The sequence below is a fragment of the Tamandua tetradactyla genome, chromosome 1 (genome assembly GCF_023851605.1).
Source record: "Tamandua tetradactyla isolate mTamTet1 chromosome 1, mTamTet1.pri, whole genome shotgun sequence".
NCBI lineage: Eukaryota > Metazoa > Chordata > Mammalia > Pilosa > Myrmecophagidae > Tamandua > Tamandua tetradactyla.
In genome coordinates, this window is record NC_135327.1 from 52111457 (window position 1) to 52137525 (window position 26069).

Below are 26069 nucleotides of genomic sequence, written 5' to 3' on the forward strand. Positions count from 1 at the left end.
CAATCATTGGACACAAGTAACCCCCTCCAGGAGGGAGGAAGAAACAACTAAGGTATCTCCAGGCACGGTGGCTCCTATCAGCCCAGGCCAGTCCTCTGGGGAAGGGTGCAGCCATGAACCATTTGCAACCAGCCCCTGCAGCAGCCAGGGGGCCGCTGCATGCATCAGCTCTGAAAAGGAGATAGAGGTAGGGCTCCAAGATCATCCACTCCCAGCAAGTAAAGTTCACCTCTTCCTGTAGACCCTGTACCAACAGTGCCTGCTTAACTTACCCCTCATGACTCCCATGCAGGGGTCTGAAGTGGTTTTTGTTTCTTTTTTTCCCCCCCTTTACAGATGTTAAAGATAGATGTTAGAAGCAGAACTAACTTTGAAGTATATTCATGTCTACTATTGGGCATAATTTCTCATCAATGTAAAATTTTGCTATAGTACCACTTACTACATATCACAACAAACACTATATAGGAAGCTTTCTAGTCTAACTTTTAGTTTATCTCAGAGGATCATGTTTTTACTGGTCCTGTGGGACACAACATCTACAGGGTAGATAAGAACCAGGAAAATTTTAGTCTCTTGTTAAATTGTTTTCCTTTCCTTTTATTTCATTTCTCTCACCAGTTTAATTAACTCAAAGTCTTAGATACTTTATAAAACTCTATACATGAAGTGATGAAATCATCATGGATTGCTCAAAAGTGTATTTACGCCATGTTTACTGAGATGGCTTTAAAATAGCGAAATCCTGCAAATATTCAATTATAGGGCACTGGATATGGAGGATACGGAGGTGCTCCTTGATGGAAGACTCTGAAGTTATGATCATGTTGTAGAACAATATTTAAAGCCATGAGAAATCTTTGTATTAAGTGCAAAGATAAAGTTGAAACACAGATGGCAAATACAATCCCATTTTTATAAAAAAATAACAATCTTGCATAAAAAGACTAGCTATATATACCCCCCATGTTCATCATAGATTTATCTTCTGAGTGATTTGGGTGTTTGAATTACAGGTGATTTCTATGGGGTTTTCTTTTCCATTTTTGTTTTTAAAGTCTTTATATTAAACATGGATTACTTTTATAATAAGAGAAAGGTTATTTAATAAACAATATTGGCTTTAATGGCATGCTATTAGTTATGGTTATCTAGCCATTTTCAAGGCAATTTTTTCCATACATTCAGTTCTACATTTTTTCCTTATCTTTTCCCCCCAATTTACCTCTGAACAGCCAAGTGATGTATTGAAATAACTCATTTCTACTGAATATTTTAAATACTGGTGTCATTCCAAATTATCATCAAATTATATTTCACATTGTTAAAAATCAAAAGGATTGTCAGTCTACATAGAGTCCTGATCTTTCAAAATTTCATTTCCAATATTTCTATACCCTTCTTTAATTATGTTTTTGCATTGTGAAATCATATCCAATTATTTTGGGAATATATATATCACAACATATAAATATATAATTAATAATACTTTATTTACTTTAATTACAAATATATAATTAATAACACTTTATGGCTTATCCTATGTGCCAGGCATTGTATTCTAAGAAATTAGAAAATCATTTTGAAAATCTTGTCCTTTAAATTAAAGAAAAAAGAAAATATTAAATGTCTAAAAGATGATCTGCTTTTTAAAAAGTGCATAATCACTTATAGTCAGCAGGAAATCATCTAGAAAATTGATTTTCTAGATCACCTGGAAAAATAAGATGTATGCAATTTAACATGATCATAAAATACGTCTCTGGTGGTATCCACCAAATGATAAAACAGAAATATGAAAGCTTCAGTCAGTCATCTAGATGTTTCTGACATGATGCTGAACTCCCCCAAAGCATTGTTCCAATGTGCTATTTCATCTCCTGAAGCACGATGTTGCATAGGTAAAACCAGCAATTAGGTGGGGAAATTACATATAAGATTAAAATATCCTCTCACCTCTTTCTTTACTTCTTCTTCATCTTCCAGTGTCAAGGCAGCCAGTTGCTTAGCTCTCTGTTCCATCAGATTCACATATCGGATTGGATTTGACAAAGCTTCGATCACATCTAAACAGGGAGGAAGCATTTCACATTAAAGGTCCTGAAGATATTGATTATCCATCATCCATCCATCCATCCATCCATCTATCCATCCATTCATCCATCTACCCACCTACGCACCCATTCACTCATCCATGCTACACTCATCCATCCTCTATACCTCCACTAACCCGTCTACTCATGCCTCTTCTATTACCCCATCCATCCATCCATCCATCCATCCATCCATCCATCCATCCATCCATCTACCTAACCATCCATCCATCCATCCATCCATCCATCCATCCATCCATCCATCCATCCATCCATGTGTCTATCCATTAATCCATCCACACAAATTTGAGAACTGGGTGGAAATCAGAGATCATCTAGTCCATCCCATCATTTCACAAGTGGATAGACTAAGGAAAAAATGATAAACGTATTCAGGTATTGCTTTGGCTAAGCCCTTGATTACTTGTCCAGCGATTTTTCTACAATACTAAGAGGTATTAGAATCCCATTTTTGTTTACATTTATCTCATTCCCTCCCACATTTCTTCTGATAACTTCTCATCCTTATTTAGTTGTTATAGATATATAACTGAAAAATCTATTTTTCAATGTGTCATATTTATGAAATAGAATTATATTTTACCTGTTCTTAATATAAACAGTGGATAAGGGGGAACTTTTGACATGTCCCTTAAAGATAAATTTTTTTTTTTCTTACTATGGCTCTTGATTGATGCTTTTCCTCGTGCTTTGGGCCATGAGTGGGGGAGCCTATCATTTTTGTGAAATAGTATCCACAAGTTGTTCTACTCTTGGATGTACAATTTTTATTTGCTGCCTTAATCAAATAGTATTTCAAATGAGATAAACAAAACCAAAATATATTTGAGTGTAAATGTATCGGGTGAGCATAAACATTTGATTTTAATAATCTTGATTCAGTTTTGTGGCACAGATATCAGACTTCATCTCTTCATTTATTTCTTTACTTGATTTTGAAAGATTTGTGAGGGAGAGGAATTAGGTGTAGTCCAGAAACAGGGCTAATAGTTTAATCGACTATTAATTAAGTAGGTACTGTTTGGGAATTATTTTTAAGGGCTTTTAAATACGTTCTTGGGTTTTACAAGCAGGTCTAAATTCAAGTTGAATTTGGCTAAGGCAAGTTAAGAGAAAGCTACAGAGTTTTCATAGAATAGAAATAAATGAATCTTAAAAAAGAAATACTGGTCGGTGCATCAGATAGATTCATGGGACATTAATGATATTCTGGATCATTGTAAACAGTGCCCGAAATCTGGCATCATCAAGAAATATTCCCCACCAAGAACTGTCTTACACTATGAAACAAGAATATGCTGTTTATTGCTGAGGAACCCTGTAATTTATTGTCCAGATGGGGACACGTTCAATAATGAAAGGGGCACTATTAATAACTACACAAGGACAATAGGTTTTATCACCTACTAACTCATCATCTTTGGCAAAACTTGTATACCCAGGTGAATAAACAAAACATTGGAGCTCAGTTAATTTATAATTAACTTTTTTTTTTGGGGGGGCTCATGGTCTGGGAATCAAATCTGGGTCTCCTACATGGAAGGCGAGCATTCTACTGTTGAACCACCTATGCAACCTACAATTAACTTTTTTTTTTTTAAGTAGGAAGTCTGCTTTTATAACATTGTACTTGACAATGAGTTGGCTATATCAGTGATAGGAAAAGGCAGAAACAAGTAAGGGTGAGAAGCCAAGTTCTATATGGAGATGCTCATGGGAGAATGTTAAGAAATGTTTGGAAATGCGTGGGCATCAGCAGATATGACTCCAAGAGGACAAGTAACTCCTATGATGAAAACTGTCTTATTTTCTAGATCTTTTCATGGCCAATCTATCAGCTTCTTCATTGCCTTTGATGCCACCACGACTAGAAACTATTTCCATTGAATATCTATTCCTTGGGAAGCTTGATCAATCTTCTCAAAAGCTGCTCTGTTGACAACATCCCTTCTAGAAGCCGTTTCCCATCCATTTTCTTTTCAGTTACCAATCCATTCTTTCATGCCTTTGATGACAAACTTGCTGTCTGTTCCAATACTTCTTTATCCAGGTTTGGGCTCTTTGCTTGCTCAATAGCTGTGTGGGCTGCCTGCAGTTCAGCTCTTTGGTTTGTTTGCCATCCAGAAACCTTCTCACTTACATTTAGAGGCTTGCCAGGTCCCCAGTAAACTAAAAATCCGGCTTTTGCACCATCTCTTCCATTGTTTTCGCAGTTGCCATCTACATAAAACAGTTGGAGTGTGGTCCTGGCCCCACTAGAACCCTGTCCCTGTTGTCCCCCAGGGCTCAGGTCATCCTTTTCCAATCCCCTCACTCAGTATTGTCCCGGTTTCCAGCTAGGGGGTGTCTATACTCCTACAATTAACTTTTGAATGAGGTTTTCCAGTACATAATTTCAATACGTTTCTTACTTGATAAAGGAGCTATTCCAAGAATATGTGGATAATGAATACTATTATGGGGAATTATTATGTCAATAATGAATATTATTATGGGGAATCTTAAACAACTGGAATCATTGGGGATTGAGAGATCCAGGTTAGCTGAATTTTATTTTTTAAGAATTTGCTGGGAAACCATTTAGTTTCAATTGTTGCTACAAATCTCTCCAAAAGATGCTAACATCTAACTGAGTATCACTTAGGGAATACAGCAGAATGAATTATCCTGGCACAATTGAGGTGACTACAGGGTGTCATGGAAAACATACGTGCTTGAAGTTATTAGGTCTTATGCTGGAATTTCAGCATCCATCTATCCCTCTAACCCCTCCAGCTTCCTCACTCCCTCTCTTTCTTCTTCCTTCTCTCCTTTTCTCTCTCCATTTCTCTTTTCTTTCTTAAATTGATTGAGACATTGCATAGAGACTCTCCTAAGTAATCCTCTAGGAGTTTTACAAGCAATATTCCACTTTTTCCTGATATCAACCATAGGATGTATATCTTTTTTTTACCCATTTTATACACAAGAAAATTAGGATTCAGAGCAGCTAATGATCAGCCACCTATTGTTGCAACAGCATCTAATGTGCCTTCCCCTCCCACCTTGCCTGCCTCAGTCTCACCACAGGGGAGTAAAAGGATGGTTCTTCTAAAGTGTAAGTCAAACCCCTATGGGCTTCACAGCTCACTCAGAGCGGCAGCCACCAGCCATGATTCTTATGGTGAAAGAAGCGCAGTCACCTCTGTGACCTGTCTCCTCCCGTACCCCCAGCTCACACTCCCTCATCCACACTGGTCTTTTTCGCTGATGCTGGCCAAGAACGGCCAAACTTCCCTCTACCCAAGGCCTTTGCAACTGCTGCTTCCCCAGTCTCGATGGCACTTCCTGACCCCTCCCTTCCTTCAGACTCCAATGTCACGTTATCAAAAAGGCCTTCAGCCAAAAGATATCAAATCAAAACCCTCCTTCCAGGTCCCTGTCATTTCCTCTCCCTCTCCCTGTTTTCTTCTTCGTATCCCCCTTTTACCACTTAACATAAACCCAATCTTCATTACTTGTTTGTTGTGCATCTGCCTCACCCCCTGATGGTAAGCTTCTTTCTGACTGTACCCCCAGGGTCTAAAACGGGGACAGCATATGACAGACACTTGACAAAAATGTTTGTTGCATGAATTACGCATGACTTTACACAAGTTACTTAACCTCTTTGAGTCTTGGCTTCTTCATGTGTAATGAGAATAATGATAATATTATATTATTATCACAGCAGTGAGGATTCAATTTGATGAGGATTACGAAGCCCTAATACACAGCACGTGCTCCCTAGGCTTAGCTGATGTGTTATTATTAAGGTTGTTGATACCACATAGGACTGAATGGCCATCAACCTCCATGAGGCTGTAGGTACAGAGGGGGATAAGACAGACAATACAACTAGGTTTCTAAAATTGAAAAAAAAAAAAAGTTAAACCTAAAGAGATGTGTTCAGTTATATTTGCCTCTTTTTATTTTTGAAAAAAAAAAAGTGTGACAAATTTCTAGTTACCTAAAATTTTTGATGATTGATTTTCTTTTTAAATTCAAGATTTTATCATATTGTAATAACAGCAACAACAGCAGCCATCGTAAGGGGTCAGCAAGCATTTTTCTGTAAAGCAGCTGAAAAGAAGTGTCTTTTGGCTCTGTGGGCCATACGGTCTCTGCTGAAATACTCATCTCTACCACTGGGTGGTGCAACAGCAGCAACAGGCAGTATGTCAACCGCTTGGCTTTGTTCCAATGATACTTCACCTACATAAACAGGCCGATTTAGCCAGTGGGCTATAGTTTTTGATTCACGATGTAGAGCATCACCTGTCTCCGTTCCTAATCTGGCTCAGTAGATCTGGGAGGTTGGGGGAGCCGGTTCCGTCCTTTTTAGAGAGAGCAGATAATCCGTGCAGAACCCGCACGACATCTCCTCACTCGCTGAGGTGCCCCAGCCCCTTGGGCTCCCCTGTGTAAGCATCAGGCTCTCTGCAAAGGGTGGGGCCGCGTTGAGGCCCAGGGGCTGGGGCCTCACGCTCTCATTCTCTGCTTACTGGCCTTCCTTATGAAGCAGGGGCCATCGTGAGAGCTGTTACCCACTCCACCCCGCAAGAAATCAGCGGTAACCTTGAACAGAGCGGCTGAGAAGGGTGGAGGGAAGAATCGATGGAAGTGGACAAAAGCCATTTATGGCTTTTCAAACATTCTTAAATGGCATTCATAATGGTGTGCTATCTTCACCCCCACCCATTACCAAACTTTTTCACCATTCCAGAGACTTTGTACCATTAAACAATAACTCTCCACTCCCCGTTCCCCTAGCCCCTGTATCTCTCACTTTCTGTCTCTACAGATATGCTTTTTCTAGGTATTTCATGTAAGTGGCATCATACAGTGTCTGTCCTTATGTGCCTAGCTTATTTCACTTGGCATAATGTTTCCTTTTTTTTTTTTTTTCACTTTACATGGATTATTCTATTTAATCATCAAAACGAACTTGACAGGTAAGCACTGTTACTATTTCCATTTTATAGTTCAAATAAAACCAAGTTTTATAAGATAGTAAACTGTTGACACAAGATATGCACAAAGTTGTTTTTCTTCAGAAACCACATTTTTTAATTTGCTGTTGGTTTTTCTCTCGATATTTACTACTTCTAGCTATAACAATATAAACAGGCTTAATTAACATTTTTGTATTTTCAGCTCCAAATGATCATGAGCAATACTCTACTCCCTTCCATAGATTTTAGCAAAAAGAAAAAATGTATATATATTTATATATGTATATGTAAGCTCTTAGCTCTGGTCTCTTCCACTAAAGCATGGTTAGCACATAGAAAAACTACTCTAATATTTTGAATTGTCCTTTCTTCTAAAAGATACATTCCCGGGCCTTTAACGGGTATTACAGAACTTTTAACATGAACTTTTCATTATCCTTACAAATCAAGTCTCCATTCCATACAGGTGCATGCTAGTCATGGCTACAATGTACCCTACAAATTACTGACTCTGGTTCCCACATACAAATCCTCCTTCACAGCATACACTATGCCTTTCCTTTTACTATCCAAATTCTTTTTGTGCATTTATATAAAAATGTGTTCTCATATAAATCACTATTTAAAAAATCAACAATTATGTTTGTAAACCCAATTATGAGAAACATCAAATTTCAATCCACCTCTGCTTTATCCTTATACACTGTTTGCCAGCACTGCAGTTCAGTTAAGATCCCTTAAGGAGAAGAAAAAAAAAAAGATCCCTTAAGGAGATGAGTCTTGCATTGCCTTGCTCTCTCTTGTCCATTTACTAAACGATTAACTGGAAGATGTATTTTTCTTCTTATATTTTTGGAGTTAATTGATTATAAGGGAAGAAGGAAGCCATGTTAAACTATTTGGAAACTTCTGTTCATTTATTTGGTTGGTGCACAGGAAGTACTCTTCCTAAGGGGAAACTAACTTCTCTTTCTCCCTCTCCTTCTAAAATTAGGAATTGTCTTGTTAAATAATTCAATAAAATTACTCAGACATCTACACTTTCAAATTAAATCTGTCACATGGGATCTCCACAAAGAGTCTAGAAAAGTGAGGGAGGCAGATAAATAACTTTGAGAGTACCATAGAATGACATGCTCTACCCTAGTGACAACTATACACTTGGCTCCATGGTAATTTGGAGCCTTAGATCAAAAATATGTTCAATCATTATAAAATATCTATATTTTTCTGGCATTATTTAGTATAGTCCATGTCCTTGATCTGTAGGAATACTGAAGTTGATTTTGGAACTTTTAAGCTGAAGATACATCATTTTTCTCCTTTGTAAATACAACGATAGCATTTTTTTAAACTTTTTTTATTGTATAGTATAACATTTATACAAAGCAAAGAAATAAAAAAGCAATAGTTTTCAAAGCACTCTGTTGCAGGACAAATCCCAGAGTTTGTCATGGGCTGCCATATGACCCTCGGCAGCATCATGTTTTCAAGGTTCATCCATGTTGCAGCAGGTATCATTGGGGTTGTCACCACATTTAAACCAGAATATTTTGCTGGATCCTCAGAGAAACGCATCTCTGAGAGCCAAACTGGGCAGACACCACCTCAGAATGCCTGAATACTCTGATTCTTTTGTTGCTTTTTGAGGGTCCCATCCATGGCCACAATGGCTGACACATTTACCCTGTTTGACCCAAATGGCATTTCATAAATGGAAATATCTTACATAAAAACCTCACTTTCCATCCTCCTGAACAATTCAAAGATTTGGCAACACTGGTCTCCTTTGCACATGGCAATGGTTAGCTGGGTGAGAGTTGTTGGGTGCCATCTCCGGAGGGAGCGCGTGCTCCCCAGTTCACCGTAGTCTCCATTCCCAAGTACTTATACTTGAACTAGTTGGCACTAAAAGCATTCCAGTCTACAATTCCTGGTTAACTTTGTCATCAGTGAATTACTCTACCCTCAGGATCACGGTTCTAAAACTGGCTAAAGGCAAATTCATTGTACAGTACTCATTGTAGAGAGTATTCCTTGTACATTGTATTGACTGATGTAGAAACAGGAGGCATGGGTTACAATGCACTGTCCAATGAAAAGAAGACTACTGATGAATAAATATGAAAGGGAAGCACTGGAAATGAAATTAAATTAAATGACAAAGTGTGGAACAATTTTATTTTTAAACATACATGCAAAAACAGACGTGATTCTGAGGCCATATCTCCTCCCTTTTTCTTGGTCCAGTTTTCTTTTCAAGAAACCATGCACATTGGAATGCCCCCAAATGGAAATATCCCTTCAAATTAGGTTGTTACCTGCATATGTATCTGGCACGTAGTCTTTCACTTCAATGTAGACAAAGACAGCTGGCAGTGTCAGAGGCTGGTTCCTTTCGTTCCTCAGACTGATGTAGTGATAACCTAGAGGGTGGCAATGATACTGGGTGTCACATATTTTCTTCACAAAGTCAGTTCTAAAACATAAATAGCTGTGTGGCAGAGGCATCCATTTTAGCTGACTTTGGGTAACAAACAGGTCATTTCTTTCTCATTTTAATCATGTGGTTTTGAATGATAATGTATTTTTCTCATCAGACAGGAAAACATAATTGGTTCTTCTTCTTTTTTTTACCTTTCCAGCTATATTTTCCCCCACAAAATAAAAATCAAAACTATCTGTTACAGGTGGGTCACAGTGGCTCAGCAGGCAGAGTTCTTGCCTGTCATACCAGAAACCCAGGTTTGATTCCCGGTGCCTGCCCATGGGAAACAAAAACAGAAAACAGAAAACCCATCTGTTACAGATTGAATTATTAGTGCAAACCGGTCCCCTGTAATAGAATTATACTTGCCAAGAATTCTTAACTTGGGACTTAGCCACTTGCTCTGCTTTGGCCAGTGGCGGGTTAGTGACGTGGTGCAAGTGGAGCCTTAAAATGTGCCTGTAGAGCGAGGCTGGCCATTTTGCAGTCCAGTGGTCTGTCATGAGAAGTCCATCCTCGGCCTGGGCTCCAGTATGAATGAACATATGTACAGCAGGTCTAAACCCAACCCCCAGCTGCAAGCACAGCAATCCAGCTGAGCCCAACCTAGACCAACCAAACTCCTGCCAACCTGCAGACCTGTCAGCATGAAGACAAGATACTGGTTGTTATAAGCCACCGAGTTTTCAGATGGTCTGTTACACAGAATTTTTGTGGCAGGAGTTGACTAATGCACCACAGCAGATCAGAAAAACATGAAACGGCCAGACAAATAAATAAACAAACCCTGGCTGTACAACAAAATTACAAACAGCCTCCTAAGTCATTCTTTAATAATCATGTAAGGCAGTGATGCTTCTCTTTACAATTTCAATGAAAAGCTTCTTGCCACATAATCCATACCTGGTCGAATTGCTTGTACTGGCAAGATCCGGTGACCAATAAATTTACCTCCTTCTTCATAAACTGCTATCCTTAAGCAGGCCAGAGAAGGAAGAACCACCTACAGGGACGGTACAGGCACAGCTGGTTATATAAATGGCCAACTCCAAGAATGCATTAGCAGGGTATTATTCAAATAGTGCTTTTCTAAATCTAAGTAGAAGTTTCTACTTGGATAATTTAGATAAAAAATTAAGCTGAGACTTTATAACTTAGACTTTCACAAGGAGAAGACATGTCTTCTTTATGGGTAACCATGTCTTCTCCTTGTGAATACGGCTTCATCTGTGATATTACTTTGTCCCAATGAGGCATTTGTTCAATACACAGGGCATTTTCATTTTACATGAAAATTCTCAATGTGGAAATGACAAAAGTTCTATATTTAAGTACTAAGAGTTACAGTTAGTGGCTTTATCACTTTGTTAGCACGCTGCTTTGTATTTTCAATGACATCTTCAAATGTCTTTTATGCTTCCATAGCAAAGCCAAAAAATCGAAAAATCTTTCAGGATAGCTTTCAAAATGCCATTGCTTTATAAATTTGTGAATTACCAAATAAGCAACAGGTAAATTCTCATTTTGTTTTTTCTCAGTGCAAAACACTTAAAGTACACAGCTGCATCCCATGTCAAGAACATGAGAGCAACTTCCAGATCCTCTTTTAAAATGCTTTTGCTAACAACAGCAAACTAACATTTATTGAATATTTTCAACATACCAGACATTTTTTCAGAGAATTTTCTTTATAATGGACTAACTTACAGATTATTCACAATAACCCTATGAAGTAGACACTATTATTAAACCCAGTTGGCACAGAGTGAAAAGGTAACTTGCCCAAGGTCTCCTAGCTATTAAGTGGTGGCTCTGAGATTTGAACCTGAGCAGTCCAGCTCCAGGGCCACCCATGCTCTTAACCACACTCCAAGGCATGTGATGGCTTTTTCTTCTTGTAGACAAAAGGAATGTTTGGGGGTATGAAGGGAGGGAAACATCCTAAAATACTAGAGAAGACAGTGAAAGCAGAAAGGATGCCTTAAAATAGACGTTCTCTGTGCAGAAGCTGACTTTGTCTATGTTTTGGCCAGACGAAAGCAAGAGGGATGGTAAGAAAGTCTACTCTACTTTCTACCAAACTTACTTTCATCCTTCACGTGGCAGGCAAGTGTGAAGAAGATCTGCTTTTTAATGAAGGCAGAGAGAATAGCCTGTGTGAGTGCTGAAAGGTTTTAACTCCATCAGAGAGTATCCAGACATAATGTAAAGACCAGCTGCTACCAGGGACTAAAGATTCTAGGAGTTTTATTAATAGTCTTTGTAAAGGCAGTACAGACTTCCATTCTCTCTCTATTCTACTTCATTGAGTTACAATGACAATATGTCATTTGGCACTCATGTTACGAGAGTGCATAAGTTAATAAATTATTCTGCTCTTCCAAAGTGAGTTATGTTTTGATTAATTGATTAACAATACAATTCAGACAATTAGAATAAATGATTATCAGAGATTCTCAATACCTTTCAGGACAGCTTTAAATATGCCCTCACTCTCTATATTCCAAATTTCCGAATTACACAACAAATAATTACTCATTTCGTTTTTTTCCCTCAATATAAAACATCTAGAGTATGCCTTTACCTCTCAGGTCAAGACCAAACTTATGCAGTCAGAAGCTAGGGTACAGGTTGTCAGGGGTCCAGGGCTGGGGGGAGACAGGGAGCGGGAAGGTAATGCTTAAAACGTACAGAGTTCCTATGTGGAACAGAGAAATGTTTTGGTAATAGAAGCTGGTGACAGTAACACATTGTAAACATAATTAACAGCACTGAAATATGAATCCGAATGTGGTTAAAAGGGGAAATGTTAGGATGTATATATGGTAAGAGAATACAAAAGAAAAAAGAAACCAAGTCCGTGGAGCTGCACTACACAAACAGCGAACTCTAGTGTTAACAGACGAGAGTTAATCGTACAATTATAAAAATGTCCTGTCCTCAGTTGTAACAAATGAACCACACCGATGCAAGGTGTTAGTAATGGGGTAGTATATGGGAATTCTGTATTTTAAGAAGATTGTTCTGTCAACCCACAACTTCTCTAATAAAAGAAAATAATAAATAAAAAGAGAAAAAAAGAACACGAGACCAACTTTTTTGAACACAATGGGTTCTTCTTCCCAGACGGGGTTTACAGCGTTTCCCTGTGATGTTTTCGTCTTGAAGGCTTTCCTCCTTGTGTCCACAGGCAAACCAAACATATCCACCTCCACGTAGGTCCCGACTTTCTTATCAGAAAGAAACTGACCCGAAATAATCTAGAAAAGAATAAAAGGCAACTCTTGCTAGGTTAATAATAAAGACATAGCTACTCTAAGGAGGTACAAATACCAATTGTGAATGTTGAGTTATAAGCAAAATGAAATAGAAGCAGGAGTAGAAATATGATTTCTATTTCACATAAAAAGTTGAGTTGGTAGAGGAATCGGTATAGAAAATACTGAGGTTAGAAGGGAATCAGTTAATAAGACAAAGTTTTACAGGATGAAATAAATGAACCAAACATCAATTTAAAGCATCAGACCCCCAATTTACCATCACCCTGACCTTAGCTGCATCACCATCTACACAATTGGAGGGTATCTTTTGCCCAGCTCTGAAACTAATGCATATCGTGGAGTTAAATCACAGATTCATAAGATATCTTCCATCTCTGCCTCTTTTGCTAAATCAGTTTTCCAAATCAGAGCTATCAGTCAGGGTGTCATAAAGAGTCATTGAAACAAAGAACAATGCGTCCTGCTGCTTTATAACAGAGGGACAGTGGCAGAAAATTGTGGGAACAAAGCTGCCTTGTGGGCAGGAGCTTTCTGAGCTGAGTCTGTGAAAGGAGACAGAGTTACCAACATCAAGGAACTCACACAGAGGGTCCGGGCTCAGAACACTGGAGTCGTGCGAGCAGCCAGAGGAGCTGAGTGAGTCAAAATCAGCCACACGATACGGTCAGAAATTTAGAGCCAGTCAGCAAGGAAGCCAGGAGGAAGAGGCTGTCTGTATTTGTCCTGGGACAACTGGTTGTTCTTTTCTGCCTAAATGTATGGAACTTGGTGGCGACAATTAATTTGTTTAGCTTGAGGTTCTACGCGAGTAGGAGTTAGTCAGCATTATTACAATAGGTTCGAACCCTCCAAGAAAGTTGCACTGGGAATTCAGAATGGATCAAAGACTTTGAGTGCTTCAGATGTTCAATCAAAGCAGGAATCCTTAACTAAAATAACAACACTAAATCTAAATGTTCTCAGCATAAAATGGGGTGGTGATCACCACTTGAGCTCCCAGATCCACTCGGGCTCTATAAATTCTATGCCGAAATATAAAATCAAAGACAAAAAGGGACAGTATATATATACACACACTGCATTCTGGGTCTCCCATCATGCCTAAGGTGAGCGCTACTGCAGCCTGCCTGTTGAGAGGAGACTGATAGCTCTAGAAGCCTCTCCGTTCTGGATTAAAGGAGCACTTCACACCTGTCTGGGGATAACCGTGTCCCCATCACAGCTCAACTTACTTTCCTGCCTCTGTGTCATCATTTTACAATCACTTACACTGACACAGTACAATTTTCAAGGAAAAAGTGTAAGCAGCAAACATGCAAAGACAGATGAATCTACAAACAGGGCAAAACTATACATAAGTTGACCCACTATAACAATTATGGGCAAAGGTTCTAAAAATAACATTTTATCAGTATAGGATGCTTAGACATTTATTTTAATCAAACTTGACAGGCATGAAGTGTCCTTTGCTGAAAATAATTTCCTAAAATAAATTTAACCTTGCAGCTCTAATTTTGCCACCTCACACTGACATATATATGGCTTGAAGTCATTTCAAAAATTATAACTGTGAGACTCAATTAAAATTATATCTTTAAAAACTCTGGTATAAACTGGCATGCTTTAAGGTAAAAATGGGCTCAAGGTCTTACAGTAGATAAAATTAATGAAAATGTTACAAAGCATAAATTTACATAGCTCTTCACGTGCCTTTGGTTTAAGATCAATCTGAAAGTTGCATTTATGGCCAATAAAAAATGTTTCTTAGTTCTAGATGAACTACTCAGTTAAACTAGAAAGAAATGAAACTGAAAAAAATTACATGGAATTCCAGCTACAACAACCAAGAGCTCATAGAACCCACATAAAAAAGTTCATGATAGGGCGCACGGTGGTTCAGTGGGAGAATGCTCGCCTTCCATGCGGGAGACACGGGTTCGATTCCTGGACCATGCACGCAAAACAAAAAACAAAAAACAAAAAAAAACCTCATGATAAAAATGTATTTCCCAAAAGAAGAAAAAAATGTATTTCCCATTCATAGCATTAAAAATATTTTCTGACGTGGTTAACATTTATCTCTGTTGTAACATCAGTTTCAAAGACTGCAAAGACTTATTTGCAACTAATTTTTTATGGTCAGAGGTATATTTAATAAAACAACTCTGGCTTTATTTAAAATCCCTGAACACTTTGGTATATTTTCAAAAACAGCGCTACAGGAGGGCAGTGCGACAGTGGCGCAGCAGCAGAATTCTCGCCTGCCATGCCAGAGACCTGGGTTCGATTCCCGGTGCCTGCCCATGCAAAAAAACAAAAGCAAACAAACAAAAACCAGTGTTATGGGAATGTGAGAACTTTTATTCAATATTTAAATAGGTTATCTAGAGAGTATTTCCTTCTCTAATTTTGTCAGTATGTTTATTTTCCCAGACCTTAAAAAAGAAAAAAAGACGAGACGATTTCTTCAATATAGGTCACTAATTTTCAAGGTAAATTTTGCAGTGGGATATTTATGACAACAATAGGGATCGCCCATAGTGAGTCTCATCAGTTGGTTTTATAGATCTAGGGTCCGAGTATTATCACAAGTACAGGGGGGCTCAGCTCCTTTGTCTGAATTGTGACTCTGGAAAACTCGTAATGAGGATTTTGATCCTTAAAGAGAAAAATGTATGAAGGAAGTGGAGCCTTTGCGAGATACCAAATTTTTAATGACTAAACTACTTCCTCATGAGAAATAGATGAGGTTCAGACTTGTGCTGGGGGCACTTCTGTAATAGACATGCACATACCTTAACGGACAAAGTGTTGGCCACTATTCCATCTACGATGCCTTCGGTAAAAGGATCAAAATGCTTGTCAGGTCTCCTCATAAACTCTGGCTTTAGCCTGTAGCCACTCTTTCCGTTGTACTCATACATCCCCATATTAATTTGCATAGCCAAGTCTGAACACCAAAAACACAAACTTTTAGTATGAAGGCACTTATATTTGGAGCAAGAAAGAAGAGAAAATGAGCGGTATTATTAATCCTTGTATTATTATCCACTTGTATTACTATTTCCCTTTACAAAACGAATAGTTAATCATTATAGAAATTTAGGAAACAGATATAAGTTCAACTCCAATCCTCAGATCCAGAGATAAATGCTGCCAATCATTTTGTGTATGTCCTGTTTCTATATTTAAAATATATTTTGAGCATACCCCATTTCATTGAATATTTCTGCCTTAATTTTAACAGCTGTATAAAATTCATTTGAATAGATATATTTGAATGAGTGTATTTAACCCTTCTTCTCTTTGGGCATATTCAGGTTTCTTCTAATTTTTCTATGATACATACAGTATTTTGATGAACATCTTTGGATGAAATCTTTAAATACATCCTCAATTTTCTTAGTAGTGGAATTTCTGGGTCAAAAGATGCATGCATGGAGCTAGAGAACATTATGCTGAGTGAGTCCAGCCAAAAACTAAAGGACAAATACTGTATGGTCCCACTGATGTGAACCGACATTCGAGAATAAATTTGGAATATGTCATTGGTAACAGAGTCCAGCAGGAGGTAGAAACAGGGTAAGATAATGGGCAATTGGAGTTGAAGGGATACAGACTGTGCAACAGGACTAGATACAAAAACTCAAAAATGGACAGCACAATAATACCTAATTGTAATGTAATTTTGTTAAAACACTGAATGAAGCTGCATCCGAGCTATAGGTTTTTTTTTTGTCTGTTTGTCTTTTTTTTTTTACTATTATTATTATTTTTATTTTTTTCTCTATATCCACATTCTATATCTTTTTCTGTTGTTTTGCTAGTTCTTTTCCTAAATCGATGCAAATGTACTAAGAAATGATGATCATGCATCTATGTGATGATGTTAAGAATTACTGATTGCATATGTAGAATGGAATGATTTCTAAATGTTGTGTTAATTTCTTTTTTCTTTAATTAATAAAAAAAATTAAAAAAAGATGCATGCATCAGAGAAGCTTTTTGATAAGTCTTGCTGAAAGACCTTTCAGAAACCTGAAACCAATTCATGTTCCCCTAATTAATATTTTTGAGGATGGGCTTCCCCATACCTCATCAACAATGGATGCTACCATTTTTTTTTTAATTTATAGGAAAAACGATGTTTCTTTTAAAAACATTTGCATTTCTTTGATTACTATTTAGCAAACTAATATCTAATTGCACAAGGACTCTTTTCTAGTGGTCAAAAGTCACTGATCAAAGTTTTCCTACAATTCAGTGTAATCAAATGAACATTCACACTGATTGCAATGCTTGGGTTAAAAAAAATACATTTTTAAGTCACACGAAATTTGGGAAAATTCCAATTGTTCCAGGTTAACAGTTTCCTAATGAATCTTTCATTTATAGGGAAATTAAAAAGGTGATTATAGAATTACTTCGAAGTTCCATGAAGAAAGTTTTTTTAGCAAATGAGTTAAATTTTCTCACCCAGTACCAAAAATCAGACAAAATACCAAAAAAGAAAATGACAGCTCTATCACACTTAAACAAAGGACTTCAAAGCCATAAAAAATTAAATTAGTAAATCATATGTTCTAAAAAACAATACACAATAGATGAGTAACGTTTACCCCAGGTACGAAAGGATAAATGCATATTAGAAGATCTAATAATACAATTTATCATATCTATGCATAAAAGAAGATAGGAAGATATGATCATCCCAATAGATGTCAGAGACTTATAATAACATGCAACATAAATGCATAAAACTGTTAGCCAAAAAAGACAAATATAAACTCATTTATTATGTTAAAAAATGTCTCTCACAGCTACAGTCAACATCCTGCTCAACAGTTATCAGAGCTGATAAATTTCCACTAGTGTCAGCATGAAGAGAAGGATGCCCACTCTTTGCACTACAGTTCAATAACATTTCATCTGAAAAAGCTAGATCTCTAACGAAGGCCACTGGTTTTGCTGAGGGATTTAATAGAAGGATGCTTCAAGTGAAGAGGAAAACACTGTTTCTGGGACAGGAAAACTACAAATTATAAATGTGTCCATTTTCTTCAGATGAATTTATAAATTTAACATAGTTTTAATCAAAATCTCATTTTTTAAAATGGGAAAAAGAGAAACATAATACAATTAAACCAAATTCATTTGGGACCTAAGTCTCACTGGCAACAGTAAGAGGAAAGTAAAAATTAGTAAAAGTGAAGGAGGATTTCCTTCCAGGTATTAAACCATATTAAAAAAACATTCTAATGAAAATTAGTGAGCTACCGGTGGAAGGCAGAAAGATGTATTGATGGAAGACAATATAAAGTGAAACAAAATGACCCAAATTAACAACCAAAAAAAGGCTGTATCTATTAGAAACTATAATTTCCATTTCAGCGAGATTATTCTTTAGCGAAAAAAAAGAATTGATCTCTTACTGATGTCATGTATAGAAGTTAAATTTGGATGGATCAAATAGTTAAATGAAAAAAAGAAGAAGAAAGCATAAAAGAAGTAGAAGTAAATACAGATCTTTCTGATATTGGGATGGCGAAGCCATAATCACAAAGGTAAGCCAAGAGTTCAAAAGATAGATCATGAATCAACTTGATCTCATAAAATAAATTTTCTGTTTCATAAAATAAAAGAGACAGTATATGCTTTCTATAAAAGAAGGTGTTACAAATAAATGAGAAAATTGACAACAGTCCTGCACAGACAATTCAGAAAAGCAGATATATAAAAAGTTCAACCTCATTAATAATCAAAGAAATGAAATTAAAGCAGCAGTGAGATAACATATTTTCCCTGGAATTTATTGTTATTATTTGTAACGATATTGAATAAGATCTCAAATGTGAGGCTGCCTCATATCATACATTGCTGACTGAGGAGTAATCTAGTGCAACATTTTTGGTGGAAAACTGATATTATGTACAAGGATGCTTAAGCATTTCACATCTTTTAACACAGTAATTCTGTTCTTTAGGAATTGTTCTAAAAGTGTATTAGCAGACAGACCTGACAATTTATATTTGAGGCTGTTCATCAGAAAAAGTACTAGTAATAGGAAAAAAAAATGTTCTTAATGTCCAGCAATAGGAACTGGATTTTAGTCAATTGTAAACCATGATTAGTTTAAATTTCTTAAAATTCACGCTTTTATATAGCATTTAATGATATCTGTATCTATATACCATTTTTTTAACTAGAAATTAAGTGAAAAATAATATATGCTTACACAAAAAAGACTTACGGTCCACAAAGCCAAAAGTTAACATTGTAAAATCTCTGGGTGGAAGCATGCTTGGAATTATTTATTTATACTTTCCGAATTTTTCAAATTTTATACCATATCTATTACTTTAAAAAGAATTAAACATGCATTTGTTTGCAAAATAATACGAAACTCAATTGACATGAAGGCTTCATAATATATTATTGAAGACAATTTCTCAATTTTCAAAGTTTGATATTTATTTTGACATTGATATTTCTTCTAATGAAATTTGGTTATATTTTTTAAAAAACAAGTCTAGACAACCTTTTCTCCCCCAAATACTTGAGAATGGTTTCTGGAAGTTTGGAAATGTGGCTTTATAACAGAATGGAAAGGAGCATAAACTATGCTACTTACCCACAGTTTGGAAATTAAGTGCAACCATCTGACAACCCGCATTCCAGAAAAGCTGAGGCATATAGTTGGATGAATCCACACGTGTTCCTTTGGGATATATCCTGCTAAGCTGCATTTTGTTATATCTGGACCATCATGTTAAGTAGTGAATACAATTACAGAAATCATCAGCCAATAATATACAATTATAGAAATCAGTAGCCAATATTAGCTGAGAAGTTACCCTCTATCGCTTTTCATTGGGGAAGTAAAGTAAATATTGCTGAGCTTATTGGGCTAAGAGGTAAAATATCTGAGAAAATTTCTGAAAGCCAGAGAGTGCCACATCATGTGAGAGTATGATATAGTGTTTGGCAGAAGCAGATAATATGAACTTGTATGGCTGTTTTTGAAACACCGTCTGCTCATTTTCTTAACCTTCTCTGGGAGTGCTATTTGCCAAGAGTGGTTCTCTTTATGATTGATAACAAAGTAAATATAGCACAGAAGGTTCTGACCTTGTTTCATATTTTGGTTCCTAGTGTTTTTTGTCCTAAGAACCTTGTGGTTATTGAACAAGGTCATGTCTTTTTTGGGGTGGGGTGGGGGCGGGAAGTACATGGTCCAAGAATCGAACCCAGGTCTCCAGTATGCAGAGTGAGCATTCTACCGCTAACCCAACCACATACCCAAAGGCCATGTATTGAAAAGGCAGTTGACTAGTTCCCTTCAACCAGCAATGGTAGGTAGAGGTTGGGTAAAGTTCTGAGCTTGGTCTGGGGTGTCAGGCAAAGTGAGTTTGAATCTTGACTCTGGAACTCGGGCAAGTAGTTTCACTTTTCTGTGCCTCAGTTTCCCCATCTATAATGTAGGTTTAACAGTTCCTGCACCATAGGGCTATTGTGAAGATTATATGAAAGAAGATATATAAAGAAAGGTCTATCATATAGTCATAATCAATAATAATGGTAATACTTTTTAAAATTGACTTTGTTTTGGAGTTTCCATTTGTCCTGTCACAGACTGTTGATGAGTTTCAAAGGGGACTTTTTAATTCTAGGACTTGATTCATGGAATCAAGCTCTTTTGGGACATATGTTAAGTACCAATGTTATGAAAATACTTTAAAGGCCTATTTCATTTTATATTGAGTTATGGGAATTAACAAAAAGGTTTGTTGTCAGTAGTGCCAAAAACATTATTAGCAATATATATTTTATATTTGTATTCTCATCATCATCACACAGCACTGCATGGCTGACCTGAAACTATCTATCACTCCCAGGTTATGGACTCAACCCATTTTGTGCATCTTTCTTCCCATTAAAAAATTTAAACAAAGAGCACATGATTTCAGCTGGGTTAATTCAGTAGTTATTCGTCCAATCAAGGATACTCTACAAATTCCACTGGAGACTTTGTAAGTTGCTCAAGTCCTTTGGTTTCCACAAAGGAAGACATTTCAAAACTTCTATTTCTTTCTGAATTAAGAAAAAATAAAAAAGGAAGGTGATAAATAAAACTTAAATTATAATTTATAACATCACAAATAACATTCAAGCGTTCATTAGAACAAAGGGCAATTAATCCCCAATATAATTTTGTATTCAAAATTTTTTGGTTGTAGTGAACTATTTAATTGGAAGAAACTGAAATGGTGGTACTAGGGTGAAGAAGAGATTTTTAGAGGCATATGGTATTTGTCAAAAGAGCAAGGACCCTTTGGGACTCTTTTGTTCTAAGTCTATCCAAACAGTTTTTGGGGGGCCCACTGCTGGAGATTAATGAAGATGACCTTGGGAATGTTTGGGTTAGCTGCTGCCAATCTCTTCCATACTCACATTGCCACCCGTCAGATTCAAACAAGTAATGTGACATTAGAATTATGGTGGCAGAAGGATCCTTGGAAATTTTCTAGTCTGATGGCTTCATTTTCTAGATTAGGTGACTGATAGGCCAGAGAAGTGAACAAGCTAAAGGTCTTAATATTCTTGAACACAAAAGAAGCATTTTGAAAGTGAAATCCAAGCTTCCAATTACAATGAGAGCTCAATCTAGAAAGAGCGAGTCAAAAAGCTTCTAATTAAAACTGTTATCTATATGGTCTTCAGATACATGTCCTAAATGGCATCGTCTAACAAATCTCACTTTAACAAAACAAAACCAAATTGAGTTACCTTTGAGACATTTTCCCCTCTTCCGTAATCAAAACCTTGCTCTTTTTCCAAATAATCACCCAGGTATCTCCTCACCATCCCTAATTTAAGTCTACTCTGTGGTGAGCCCTAAATTCTCTTATCTTGGCCAGTCATAACCCAGTTAGTATGGCTGCTAATAAAATTAAGTCAATGTTAGAGGTACTTTGTAAAATATGTGTCTTATTCTTTTAAAACAGTGTAGAAAACACAAGGAGGAAAGTACTTGTTTTTAAGTCTTCAGCAATTTTTAACAAACACTGCAGGACTTTGGTGCATCAGCTCCTTTGCACACTTTGCTGTTTGTCTAGGAGTTTCTAACTAATGAATTTGGAAAACTCATTTTATACACAACAAAAATTGTAGCAATATAAAAATAACTACCTTAGGACTTTCAAACGGAACAACTTGTGGTATGGGGCATCAGAAATTATAACATCAAAGAAAATGTATCTTTCATGTAAACTGGATTGGAAGGTAAACTCTTTGCTGCAGAGACGTAGATATCATATGCCACTAAATTAACATTTTTTACAGAGTTGTATAAATATAAATAACTGTTATATAGAGGCTTGGATTTTGATATACAGTGTATCTACATATATATATAAGAGGCTACTGTGTTTAAGCAAAAATTCAGTTTTTAAGAGGATACCCTTATGAACAGCTAAAAAGCCCAAAGGATTCTCTTAATCTGACAGCATCTTAAGTTTTGTGCAAATATAAAGGGCAAGGTCACAAAAGAGCTCTTTTGTATAGGTAGAGGAAAGATGATATTTTTGTTTGCATCCAGTATGAACATGCACTCAGATGAAAGGAATACACAAAGTGATATGAAATTAATTATTTATTCTTCTAAATATTTAAAAAAAAAAAACATGGGCTGGGCCAATGAAAAGGGGGTGAGTTGGTTGATTTGGTTTTATTTCCAGTTAACAGGGTTGAACAAATCTCAGACTGCTTCCATTCTAGGGGATGGGTAGATAATTCATTTCAACACTGTCCCTTAAACAAGCAATAGAAAGTCCCATTGTGTTGTTAAAAGTCAATCTAAATGAACAAACAAAACTAATGTAAAATCCTCAATCAGCTGTACTCTCTGGTCTAATATCTTTCAGGAAAGCTCGCATCTCTATTGTTTAGGGGAACATCGCAGAACACTTGCACATCTTCTCAAAAGGTAGCCAGGTAGTCAACTCATATGCATATTCATGACTTCAAAGGCACAGAACAGTTCTATCAAGGGTATCATTGGTTGAACTACCGTGTGTTTAAAACATACTACATTGTATAAAATACGCCACATTAGGGATTTTCTCTAGGGAAAGCTTACTTTTTGAAATTTCAAACGTCTCAAACTTCACCGGCTGAATATAGTTCACCAGGTTAGACATCTCTTCCGTGGCCATGGCCTCGCTCCCAGCGGTTCCCTGGGGACAGGGATGAAAATAACGATTCCAGTGTCCGCATTGTACTAGGAAGGGTTATTTTCCCAGGGCAATGATCACATGACCCACGTGAGCAGAAAATCATCCTCCCTTCTCTTCTGATAATGGTTGTCACCAACAGGAAATAAAAAGCAACACCTCATTTTAAAAATGCGGGGAGCTAGGGGAAGTTTACGTGCAATTCATAGCAGGGTCTGGGAGCAAAAGCATCGGCACTGGTAATGCTGGGAGCTTGTTAGAAACACAGCGCGCAGGCTCCTGCTCAAGCCTCCTAAACCAGAATCTGCATTTTAACATCGTGATCCAAATGCACATGTGTGTTTGAGAAGCACTGTGTTGTTTCATCTCCCACGGCAGGGAATCCTAGATGACGCCCAAGCTTATTAAACCAAGAACGTATAGTATAAGAAGACAATTATTAAGTAATTGACGATCGAGTGAACTGAAAAGGTTAAAAAGGGTTGCCTTGTGCAAGTGGGTTGGGAGTGAACAGATATTGCTGTTCTATATAAACGTTTCTCCTTTTCTCCCTTCTTGAGCATATATTAGACAAAGAAGTCTAGTGTAGGAGTTACTATCAGGTTCTAGAGCCAGCGAGCCTGATTTTTGAATCCCAATCCCAGTATTTAGAAGCTGTGAACCTTGGGCTCTGTCCTCTAGTTGAATCATCTGTAGAATTAGGATAATACCAGTTTCTATACCATATAGGGTGGTTGTGATTATTAAATGAGATAATTTCTGTAAAAGACCTTAGAATAGTGCACGGGACATAATACACGCTCATGTTATTTTAGCCAGTATTTGCTATCACATGCTATTTTGGTAAGGTTTTTAATAAATAATCTGCAGTTTTAGGCAGAGCTATGCGATCTGATCTAATATTTCCCCCTTTTGAAGCACACAGAGGTATAATTATTTTGAAAACTTCTGTAGCAATATTTAGTTTAGACTACAGTTGGTGATTATTCAGTTGCCAATGGACCATCTAATAAATAAGATAGTTTTTTAAAGATTAAGAGCCATTGATCACACAGTGTATACAACTGAAATAATTCTTAGGCAAAACTACTATACCAGGCATTGTGACAGTTTTCTTCTTGGACTTTAACTTGAAAATTGGTGAGATACACAGTGAATAAAAAATACAGATTACATTTAAGTGGTTAAATACAAGAGGAAAAAAACCTTATCATTTGTTATTTCTTTTTATTAATTTAATGTGTAAAGATATAGGCCCTGAGACTGAGACCAGGTCTCCTGCTAAAACAAAATGTTTATATTCCATATGCCTTGTTACTGATTTGGGTCTAAGTTATGTGTAACTAAAAGTTCTTTTTATTCTTCAAAATCTTCCAAACAAACACGTCCCTGCCCCCCTTTTCCCTGTCCCCTGACAACTTCTAGCCTACTTTTTAAATGCAAATTTGACATTTTTAGTCATTTCTTATAAATGATATCATAAAATATTTGTCTTTATGTGCCTTGCTTATTTCACTGAGCATACTGTTTTCAAGGTTTATCCACATTGCAGCATGTCACATAAATTCATTCTTTTATGGCTGAATAATATTCCATTACGTTTATGAACCACGCTTGGTTTATGCATTAATTTATTGATGGACAGGTACAATGGTATTTATGACCTGATAACGTCAGGGGATGTTGGAGTTTATATTAATGGAAAGCTCTGCCAATTCCAAAATTACAATAATGGAATTAATGTCAGATTTCTGAACATTTCTCCAGATTCTACATCTTCTCTAGACCTTGCAAGCCATTTGACAGTCCATCTAATTGCCTGAAAAAATGAAACTGACAGTAGGATGTGACAAACTTGGAATTCAACCTCTAGATACCCCATCTGATGGAAGGCAATCTCGGCAACTCTGCTCATTAATAAAGAATTCTGCATAATGCCCTGCTTATTCCTTTGGTGACCAGAGCGGTAGGTGTTAAAAGGAACTTTGACAAATTTCACCACTAGATGGCAGAAGAGGACCAGGGAATAAACCCAGGAGGCGCAGCCCAAACAAGCAAGTTGGTGGCATTTGTTTCTGCTAGTCAACAGAAGATACCCACCTCGTCCATCGAAGACTTTTTACAGTCATCATCATCATCGTCGTCGTCACTCTCCGTATCAGCTTCCCCTGTCAAATGTTAATAGAGCATTAATAAACAAATACAGAGTTAAAGCACTTGTAACTGTGGAACTACCAAAAATTGATTGGGGGAGGAGGGTCCTTGAAAACTGGGTGTTCACTGTTGGTTTTAAAATCATTCTTGCAGGGGTTTCAGCTGTATTAATTATAGAGATATTTTGAATATAGATTTTTTTCTGAATTAGATTTGTGAATTCGAAATTTCCAAAGTCTATTTAAAAATTCTTGTCTCAGTGTTTTTTCTCTAGATGTTTTCTAAAACATATGGGTCAAATACAGTTAGCTTTCTAGGGTACGTATATCTTACCTTAATGCCCACTTTCTCTTTCAGGGTCCCCATGACCCTAGGACAGTTACACTGTTCCTTTCCCATATTTCCTTACTCTCCCCTGAGAGCTCGCATACAGCCCCAGGACCTGGCATCTACCTTTCCAAGGCTCTACAGGATGCCAAAGAAGATGGTGTGAGCTGGGAAACCATAGCCTGTGACTTGCCTGCAAACATATTTGATGGGTGCCCTGTTTCTTAAACTACGCACCTATCTCAGAAAAGGTGAAAGTTAGTTTACAAGGGAAGACTAAAATGTGAGAACTCTTAAAGTCATATGCTTGAAAATCTGCCCTGCTTGGCACGACTAAGCTTCCTATTTAGCCAATTATAGTCATTACAAAGATTGGTTTTGTTTTTTGCCCCTAATGTTTACTAGATTTTTCTGCTAGGTTAAATACCTACAATAGTATGAACAGTTGCATCTTCCGCAGCTCTGAGATTCAGCCAGATCCAAAAACATTAGCTATATAA

At 36.9% G+C, this 26069-nt stretch overlaps 1 protein-coding gene across 3 annotated transcripts in view; it reads right to left on the reverse strand.

The window, feature by feature from the left end:
- The window catches only part of PLCB1 (phospholipase C beta 1), a 706046-nt gene that overhangs the window by 135036 nt on the left and 544941 nt on the right, over positions 1 to 26069 (reverse strand). For all 3 annotated transcript variants that reach the window (XM_077115679.1, XM_077115662.1, XM_077115670.1), the window contains exons 15-23: positions 25189 to 25256; positions 22995 to 23091; positions 20863 to 20947; positions 19488 to 19612; positions 15652 to 15806; positions 12671 to 12835; positions 10479 to 10578; positions 9409 to 9513; positions 1957 to 2066 (exon numbers count right to left, since the gene is read on the reverse strand). In XM_077115679.1, coding sequence (XP_076971794.1) covers positions 1957 to 2066; positions 9409 to 9513; positions 10479 to 10578; positions 12671 to 12835; positions 15652 to 15806; positions 19488 to 19612; positions 20863 to 20947; positions 22995 to 23091; positions 25189 to 25256 — 1010 coding nt within the window. The remainder of the gene's footprint in view (positions 1 to 1956; positions 2067 to 9408; positions 9514 to 10478; positions 10579 to 12670; positions 12836 to 15651; positions 15807 to 19487; positions 19613 to 20862; positions 20948 to 22994; positions 23092 to 25188; positions 25257 to 26069) is intronic.